Raw genomic sequence first — 10,565 nt, 5'->3', positions numbered from 1 at the left:
GATTTGTGGAAGGCCAAACTCTTCAATATGCTCTTTGTTTATATATTTTACATAATTTATTCACATTATTATTTATTTCAGAATATATTTTATCTAGTTTATATTCAACACTTTGAGGTTCCATAGAGATGGAAGTAAAGCCAAAGGTGGAAAGAAACCATACCCAAACTGTTTGCAGACTCTGAGGCCGCCCCGATAATTTCAAAACTGATATGAAAACTGACGGTCAAAGTTTCACCTCCAGTTCGCGCTGACGAATATACAACGCGTGTCAATCTCGTCTCCCAACATGTTCTAATCCAGACCCATTTAGCCGTCTGATTTGGGTTTTTTCTTGCTGCAAAGAATCACTTCAGCAAATTGTTGCACCATGTCAGTCTCTATTTCCTTTACATCTATCTTCCCCATTCAAAATATTGTTGTGTTTGCATGTTTGAAATGAGAGAGAAGTGCATATGCTTCCCCCTGTGTATGTGATGCAGGTTTTTAAACTCCTGTAGTCTGGACCCGGCTTAAAGAAATGTCATACTGAGCTTTCTTGTGTCCCGAATCATCCCCTTCCTTAGACATCCTGACTGACCTCATAGCTACAGGTGACAGTGAAACACACGGTCACAGCCAAAAATGTTGTGACCGTCGAGGACGCCACAGGAGAGACAGCGATTTATGAGCATGCAGGTGAATGTCCTTCAAATAACTTAGTAGGCGTTGTACGAATATTTTAAAAAACTGTACCGAGTACATTTGCTTAGACTGCCGAGATACAGACGCTCAAAAGCATGACAAAAGACCCATGGACACCTGTGTGGAGTGGAAGTTAACTGATAGACTGAGCATGCATTGGCCTTGACTCATGCATTATGATTGTGCTTCCTGCTTATGGAGGAAAGCGGCAAGCATGTCCCACAGGTTGCCTATTTATACCCTCCCCCTAAAAAAGAAGTGCCCTCCACAGCTGAGGGTGTAACTCAGAGTGAAGTGCATGTGAGCAGGGATCAGTTTAAGAGGCTTTCCATGTGATGTCACTGTAAGTGCAGTGGCCACAATCAGTCGCCCCTGGGTGACAAACACACAGCAGCCAGCCTCAGCCAACGCATATTCACGTGGTGGAAGAACTAAGTAAACACGGAGTTGTTTCAGAACATTTTCAGAGAGAATTCAACGTGATGTTTTTACTGCTGAGGACTAAAGAGAAGAGACGTGATGGCATGCTTTATAAGGAGTTGTGAGTCGAATTAATCCAAACCACTGTTCTCTGGATGAAATACAAATATTGTTGCTAAATTGTCCACAGAGTACAAGAAGAACTGAAACCCACGACTTCATTCCCCGGGGACCATGAATGTCTGTACAAAAGTTCATGGCAGTCCATCTAATTGTTCTAGAGATATCTCAGTCCGAACCAAAGCGGTGCACCGACAGACTGACCCGTCCTTTCTATCCCTAGAACCAATAAGCGTCGAGCAATGTGCTTATTTCTTGTTTTTGACACTTCTTGGCTTCTTCTACTGTCCCCATTTACAAAAGACACAATCATTCATTATGGATTATTTCCCGACGCATGGCCCACTCACTGAAAGTGTGCATAAAGTTTTGGAAACGCCTCCTGTGCTTTACGCCATGGATTTCATGCTGGCGCCGTCCCGACGACTTACTAGAACTGTACATCAAAGTCTGTGAGTCTGTGACAGAAAGAATGAGTGAGACAGACTTTGAGAGAACGAGGAAGAAGAGAGAGATGAGCGTGTGGAAGGAGATGCGCTGGGGGCAGCGACATCATTTATTATACCTCCGAGTGATATTGACAAGTCCTCCAAACTAAATGACGTTATTGGAAACATGATTTACATTTCAGCTCATGCACACTGGCAGGCTCAAAAATATTTATTTCGGTTTGTTTATGCATGGTGGCGTATCCCAAGGGGAACTAAAACTCTGTGTTAAACACCACAAACAGAATGTTTAGGGGTCAGAAAAAGGACGATCTTTCACGAGTCACTGCTGCACCAGACTGGACGTGCTTAAAATAGCATAACATGGATATAACATATGGAAGGAAATGTAGACAGATGCCAATTTTCGAGTCACTCTGCCAAATGATTGGTCAAATATGATTTCCGAAATGATTAAGTGGATTATATTTGTATTGAGAAATGCCATGCCATGTTGATTCTTCCTGATGATACTGTATTGCTAAATATTGCATTTGCATACTGTATGTTTATCCTTTTTTGAATGGTTAGAAAATGGTTTTACAAAAGCTATGAGGCCCGAGAGAATGTATTTTCTGTTAGCATGAATATGATGGGAACCTCTTTTGATAGTGGTAGCGTTCCACATTAATCTTGCACCCATGCAGAGCACATACATACATACATATATACATACATTAATGAGCTTGATCTATGTGCCTATTTAACTTCACTAGGACAAAGTATTCAATCATCCCTATTCAGAGGCAGCATTCACATTTCACCAGGTCGTCTCACTCCCAAATCATCAAATACCGGTCAGTGACCCTTTAGCATCTTTATAGAATGCACCCTGCTTTCAACTAAGTCCAATGTAGATCTTTCTGTGTAATTATTAAATGCTCAGAGCAACTGACATGGTGTAAAGTGGACAATAGTCCACTTCAGGTAGATAGGTCAAACAAACACAGGGTTTTCATTCAGGAGACTGCTGTTTTTGAGCCGTATGAAACAAAGACAAAGCTGATTTTTTTAACCATACTTTTGTTACGCAACTTACTAAATAATGCTACATACGAAACTTACGCAAAAAATATTATTCATAAAATTGTTATTGCGTGAAAATGTGTTGCAACCCGTTCCAAAGATGTTGTCATGCCTTCATGATTCAGCTTAAACACACAGAATAACATGAAAGACAATTCATGCATGACACATTATTCACATTTACAATCATACAACACTGTCTCCGTGTTCACACAAAATCCCACAAAGCCACACAAAAACATTCCCGTCACTCTTCAGTGACACTACATGGCAGGATGCAATGGTGAAGACAGATATTTGACAATATTCATCTATCTTTTAACCTCAGCAGTGCAAGAGGCCTACAGCCGCACTTGGCACAAAATGCTGCAATAAATATTAAAATGCGTGTGTGATAATGGCAGGCAACAGATTAATTCAATCCATGTCCACACTCGGCAATGGGTTGTCCAATATTTCTATGATCTGACCAAAGAAGATGTGCTAACGCGCTCTAGGAATTAGTCTGATGAGAGTGAAGCACTTCAGGTAAAACGTGGACAGCAGAGTGAGATAAGTAAATTGATGTTTTAACCTTCTGTTCACGATAAACTGAATGACTGAAGCTGCTTTTTGCCAGCAGACAGATGAGACACAATATTCAGCTGCTACAATTATCATAATATTGTTGCTATACGACAAATCTAACTGGGACTAGAGGCAGTAAACTTGAGAAGTTTTAAGCCTTCAGCTCTAAGACGGCAGAACTTCATGCTGCCGAGCAGAAAACATATTTTTCATGTCTTTCCCTTCTGGACCAATGATGAATGACTGCGGCAAAGGATCTGAATAAGAATTGGAGATGTGTGTCTGTTGTTACCAAGAACAAGAGCATGTTGCATTTAGAACAATCAACAGTCTCTCAGTTCATATTTTTATTAGAATTCTTTAATTTACTGGCGCATCAACCACGAGTTGGTGCCATTAAATGGTTAATATGTTACAGGGGCATGTAGCTCCGGGCGATTGTTAGTCAGCACAGCGTGTTTCCTTATTACCTGGTGGAGTTTAACATTATGCAAGACAAAAGAAATAAATGAGTACATTACTTTTCTCAGAGGAAAGCCGTGGGATGATACCACTGTTTCATGCAATAATTATCTCTGCAGCGCAGCAAATTGTTTTGTGCTTTCCTCTGATGTTCTCTCAAATATGGTGAAAATAGAAGTGTAGTGAGGGGTAGAAAAATAAAACGTCTTTGCACTTCAGAAACATATGTAGTTTCTACTGCAGTGACCTAGCTTCTGCTGATATGCATCTGTGTCTTAATTCAAAGTCTGTATTATCATTACAGTGTCCCGTAGTTATATAGCAGCAGCAATATTTGTACCTGCTTTCTAAAAAAATATTAGATTGACATATTTTGGCCACATGTCCTGAAAAGATGACAAAGATGATACATATGGCATTGATTAACTGAGGGTTGGAAAGAAAATAGTTAAATGATTATGTAGTGATTAAAGAGTAAACCCCAAATCAGTCAGTTGACTCAAGGCTGCATTCAGAGTTTCAAGACTAAAGAAATAGTCTACTTACGCCTTCTTTCTACATTCCTTGCCATTGCCTTATCTCAATCATTTCTATCATTTGAAACCCTGTTGCAGCTTTGACCCGAATACCAGACGTTGCCTTCAGGCAGATGGTTCAGAATGCCAATCTGCAGGCTAAATCGGTACAAAAATGATCTATGTTCTATGCATGCATGTGGACTGTGCTGCTGGCAAGTGTATTGTGTGATGCAGCGACTTGGAGCCCAAGACAAATTATCCTGCGGGACAAAAAAACATCTTATCTTATACAGGAGAAATATAAATAGTATTGGATTGTTGTTTGATACTGAATGATCTTTGTTCTGTATCCGTTTTGTGCTCAGCCATTTACAATGACTAGGAGGGGGACTTCAGGATAAAACCTTTGTGAAATTGAATCATGCCAACAAGTCAAAGCAGACAACTGTTCCATGACCCTGCAAGGCTTAGAGCTAAATGCTACCATGCTGATGTTAAGCAGGCATAATGTTTACAATGTCCACCATAGTGTTTCATTTCCACATTTCCATAATGTCCACCTTAGTTCAGCATGCTAGACTTTGTGGATTACCACAAAACAGTAACAATAAGAAAAAGGCCATTCGTTTTGCAAGTATGTGGTCATAAAAGTCAAAGTTCGACATGCCATGTTATGACGAAGTAGTGTGGCCCAATTTAATTCATACTGCATGCAACTGTACATACTTTGTAAAGGCATCTGTGGTATTTAATGAAAGTAAAAAGAAAAAAAAGTAGTGCAATTTGGAACACAGCTCTCGTCTTAATACCTTCGTTATTTATATTTTGCTCACATAGTGCCTATTTGGGGGGTTGGGGGTGTCAATAAAGATGCAATAAAGTGCAAATTCAAAACTGGTCTTTCTCCAAGGCATGTCAGACACACTCGACACTTAGAAATGTGTCAAACAACGATGATAAAGCAACACAGGCAAATTATGTCTTTTGGTCTCAACCCTTGAGACACTCAAATTGCGCACGAGGCGCGTCATGAATCCGGTGGTGTTCAAGTGGGCTGAGAAGGCGCTGAACTTCCCTCCTCTGCCCCTCCCTCGTCTCCATGAATCCGTGGAGACGAACACCCCATTCTCACCGTGTGTGCGTCAACGTGCCGTCTCTGCCGCTGCTCGGGACAAAACCGCACGCCGCTGCTTTCATTTTCCAGAGCTGGAGACTGCACGAGCTGGAGGGGAGCTCGCGCTTTTTGCTGCAAGGGATATCACCCCTGATGGACTTCATATAGGACAAGAATACACCATTTTTTTTAAATCTGAGAATTACCACGTATAGTCGTTACAAGTTCCGTTTTGTGGGGGGAAAAAAAACTTGTAAATCCTAACCGATCTCACCGCCGCCGGTTTTAATGTGTTTCATGTGTTTGCGCTAGTCAGGTAAACGGACACGTTTTACGCAAGTGTCGGGTTGTGATTTACCCCTGTGGATGCGGCTGTCGGGGTCGGTGTCTGAGCCCTGCAGGATCCGCCTGTCATAGGGCATCATGATTGCTGTGGCGCTTCCCAAGTGGATGAGGAATATTTCACCGGAGATGCTGCTGTTGGTGCAGATATTGTGGTTTTTACCCCTGACCGGAGCGGCTCCTTCTCTGACTAACGAGCAGCTGGACACTGGGGTGGTAAGTTAAAAAAAAAAAAATCTTTTCTACACGGGGGTAGGAACTTTTGCCTTTGGCTGCACATGAAGTTTTTGCACTTGATACCAGCACTGACACAGCATAAAGTATCGTGGTGTGTTACCAGACCCCTCTCTCGTAGAGGGCAGTTTGCCCTACTTTTTTGAATGTCGTAGGCAACCGCTGTCCTCTCCATACTTGATCTGAATTTCAACACCTCGCAGTTCCATGCGCTGGGGGGGGGGGGGGGGGGGGGGGGGGACTTGCGGTTTGGATGTGATGGAACATAAAAACAGGAGCCTGTTCTCCAAAGCAACGCAGATAAGGGCTTGCAATAAATACATGCAAATGTATTTGCCTTAGCGGATTATCGACCTCCCCCACTGACATATATCCTGCACAGGCCAATAAAACAGGCGATGTTATGATAACAAATTAGAATCACCCCCAATGCACTGTATCCGAGCAAACTGAAGCTATTCAGTGATATTTTCATTGCTAGGGTAGACTCGCAGTATATTTCAGCTTTGGAGTTTTAATGAGCAGAGCACCTGCAGATTAAACAAGTATCTCCTAATTAGTAGCTCTTGAGACAACATCCTAATTAATTGTTTGTTTTAATGCCTCTAATATCAACATGCATTTCTCATGAGGATGGATGGATTCATGTTCATGCTGTTCAGCCAACTTCTAGCTCTTCAGTATCTTGTTCTTGCTTGCATTGCTGAGAGGTGTTTCTATTGCTGGACCCCCTCCTCCAACTCCATCTGTGCTGCCAGGAGACAACCTTGGTCTACTCTGCAGACGTGAATCGTCCCTCACATGGTGTTGTTTAGGACTTGAGTGTACAGCGTGGAGCTGTGTGTCATCTGTAAATTCCATCCGGTAATAGTGAGGATGTACAGCTGTAGAAGACAACAAGGGGAGAGGACACATCCCCGGGTGATCAAAGGGGGTTGACAGCATATTACTTGTCTTTAAAAACAGCATTGTTGTACTTTTGTTCAAATACAAGGTTGCCATGGTTCAATCAAAGACACAGGTCCACAGCTGTAGCTAGGTATGCATAAATCACTGCTAAACACTGTTACAATTCTTTCATTGATGCAAGTAGTTGCTTTAAACTTGTTTTTACACGAGAGATTCAACATGTTTATTGTTGGAATGCGAATGCTGTTTGGACAGGCAATCCTAAAAGCTGCCTTGATACCGTCTTATCAAGCTTCGTCTGAGTGTGTGAGCAAACACTTGGCTTCTTGTTCATCCAGCAGAAACAGAGCAGTGTGGGCATCACTGGAGTTCTTTTTCCCACAACACGTCCAGTGTAAGTGGGACATTCACTGCTGTTTGGTTCCAGGTTTGGTTCACCAACTTTTGGAGAAAACAACTTGTTTTTTTTTGCTACTCATCAGCAATTTGTTTACTTCTGCCCTTCATCATTTCATGCTGTAGGCCTACAACTGGTTGAGCTCCTTTGCTGAGAGCAGCTGCTCACGGTTTTTTCTTTCTTATAAAACTACAAACCAAAACACTGAACAGGGGCTTAAAGCTGCTCAGTGCTGAATCCGCATTATCAACGAGATTGGCAGCACAAACGAACCGTTTACATATTATTGGAGAAAAGTGCATTTGGTGTTGACATCCAAGTATTGTTTAATCCAGTTTAAACTGAGAGGATTTCTTTTTTAGGTTTAAGATTGAAAAAATGACAGATTTTGAAATGCTATTGAGTTTATTCTGAATAGCTTTCACTTTTCGAGCAGTTTTAACATTCTCAAAAATATTTGCTATGATTAATATTTTGATTTTTCCCACCTTAAAAAGTACAAACACCTCTGAAAAGGGGCTCGAAGCACATGCTGTTTCTCCCCCATTGATAACATCTGAATCTGCCCAAACACACACACACACACACACACACACACACACACACACACACACACTCACCACCAGCACTGCTGTGTGCGAGGTTGAGCAGTGCGCATCCAGCTGTTTGAGTGTATTCTGAGCCATCGTTTTGAAGTGAGTGAAACTTGCAAAAGGCCGACATGAAGCTACACCTGGCTTGTCCTCTGTTATGCCTTGCTGCGCCTCGCGTTACGCTAATGATATGAGAAGCTCCACCCTACAAGATGACAGAATTGGTTTCTGAAGTATTTGACGTATGCAACCCTGGCGAAGGCGGAAATGCTCAACCATGGTGTTGGATGCTTATTTCGCTCATGACATATCTTACAGCATATAAAAAACTCCATTTAGACATGTTAACATAGTTGTAAACTTTCAATTTTAATTGGAAAGAGTCTTTAACACGGATGTGTAAAATCTTTTGAGGGTATGTCCGCTCATGTGCTGTAAAATGTTATGTCTCAACATCTTTTTACTGCCAATACGAGTGGAATTCAATCGTTAGAAGTATGGTGGTGACTAATGCTTGTTGTCATTGTTTGATTAATCTGCCAATTATTTCTTGATTTTTTTTTTTTTTCTGAATTGTTGTTTTGTCCATAAAATCTCAGAACATAACAAAAAAAAATGGCCACAACAGTTTCTCAAGGCTCAAGTGACATCTCAAACTGTTTTGTTTTTTTTTGCCAACAAGCTCAAACCCCAAAATATTCAATTGACAGTGTTTAAAAACAGAACATCCAAACACTGGAGAAGCACTGGAGAAGACTGTGATAACTGATCTCGTTAACAAAGACAGACACAGATTGTTCTCCGGTTGTTGGTTCAGTGTAAAAGGGGTTTAGGGTGACCAAGGGAGTTGGACAGACAGATGGACAGATGAGCAGCCGTCCACAGACGCACTCCTCCCCCGTGACTGCCTGACTTTTAAAGACTTCTCCTGCCTTGATGAAATTGCTCTCAGCTGTTGAGAGCAGGATAATTGGTTGTTGAGGGTTTTGAGTGGGTTCTCCCATCTCAGCCCAGTTGTGTTCATAAGTGCGATACATTTGGGACTCGGACCACAAAAACAACCTTCTACCCACAGAACCGTGTCCTGATCTCCGGCTCTGCTGCTCCCCGGCCCCATTTGACTCCAGAGCCACGGTGCTGCATCGTTTGGCTTTCAGTCGAGCTTGAGCGCTAAATGTATCTATCTCTCCTTGTAACCACTGTTCACCGTGACTGTAATTAGCTGAACCACAAACTTTAGCACAGCTCTGAGGCATCAATCTCCTAGTTTTGCTGTTATATATATATATACATATATATTATATATTACTGCTGTGCACCAATTTGGAATTGCAGCATTTTAGGGAACTGCTACATAACTGCTGCATAACAGCTATAATGTAATCTGCACTTCGCTCATCATATCATTTTACTCCAGATTTGCTGTTTTCTGCGCGAGCACAGAACGACAGTTCGGAAGCAGTGCTTTGCTTTCTTTAGCAGCGGCCATAAGATGGCGTGAGGTAACCAGATCTGCTGCTGATGAAAGAAGGTAAAATACAATTTAATCCGGTAGACACTGACCTTAAAGAATGTCTGTGTGGCATTTAATCTCTTTCAGTGAGGAACAATTTATTTCTGTCATTTTCTTTTTTATGTATTGTAAGAAATACAACACGTGTGCGGTCTGATGGGAAGAACACACCCTGCCAGTCTGCTTGTAATTCTCATTTTGCTTTATAATTTCTTCAATGGGAACACCATCTGGCCTGCACTGTATAGAAGAGAGAGAGAGAGAAAAAAGAAAAGCCTGGTAGACGCCACCCTCCTCCGCCAGCTTCCACCGCGAGTCCTACTTACTCTCCCTTCCTGCTAGGCCTCATAATATTGAGTTCGCATGCAGCTATAGCCTGCCCGGCACCAGTACCACCAGCCCTCGTTAGCTCTCTCTTTGCTTCCCGTGAGTGCACATTTCACTCGTATCATATTTTTCCCCTTCAGTCTTTCAGTCTCTTTCGTTCAATTTTCCACTTCCAATCCAGATGGGAGGCTTTCGTCCTCCGGCACATCATGGGTTCTTCTGATTACACCCAGGGGTGGAGGGGGCTCAAAGAGAAAACTGGATGCTGTGACAGTCGAGTACGATGAAGGACTTGCAGTGCTCAAATAAGTAATCAACCAGTCAGGGTCAAGAAAGGAAACGTCTGAAAAGAAAGAGAATATTTCATTGCTACTGCTTTAAATGTGTCTGCATACTTTTTTAGGGAGAGAGTTCACTTTTATTGATTTAGTTATATCTGTAAGACGATTTTACATGATTGTTGTAAACAATAAGATACATAAACAGATAAGTAGAAGAGTACCAAATGCTGGTTCAAATCGTTCATTAGGATACTTTCAGCTCCGCTGTCCCACTGCCATCACGCCGCGTGACCCTTCTGCCCGTATCACGGGGCTTATATCCAGGGCAAGCACACCTTCTTTTCATGGATGTGTAGTGGCAGATGACTGCACAGCAGTATAAAATGTATCATTGCGTAATGACTGACAGAGAGCACAGGAGATAGTTCAGCATGTAGCACATTCATTACTTCTCAGGAAGAGGGAGATTGTCGGAGTTCATAATATCCTTAGAGGCCATTTCAACAAAGATCTTTATTGGCTGCCGCTGCAGCATGGCGGTGTGGGACCGGTGCGTTGCAGCTGCAACAC

At 42.1% G+C, this 10,565-nt stretch overlaps 1 protein-coding gene across 1 annotated transcript in view; it reads left to right on the top strand.

Moving 5' to 3' along the window:
• The first annotated feature begins 5,543 nt into the window (after nt 1-5,543).
• Nucleotides 5,544-10,565, top strand: part of LOC306791988 (matrix metalloproteinase-17-like) — a 68,059-nt gene continuing 63,037 nt past the window's right edge. Inside the window, exon 1 of the mRNA XM_079288952.1 lies at nt 5,544-5,957. Within this exon, the coding sequence (XP_079145078.1) occupies nt 5,823-5,957 (135 nt within the window). The 5' untranslated portion in view covers nt 5,544-5,822. The remainder of the gene's footprint in view (nt 5,958-10,565) is intronic.

The sequence above is a fragment of the Melanostigma gelatinosum genome, assembly GCF_949748355.1.
Source record: "Melanostigma gelatinosum genome assembly, chromosome: 18".
Classification (NCBI taxonomy): Eukaryota; Metazoa; Chordata; class Actinopteri; order Perciformes; family Zoarcidae; genus Melanostigma; species Melanostigma gelatinosum.
This window is presented reverse-complemented; position numbering and strand designations above follow the sequence as displayed.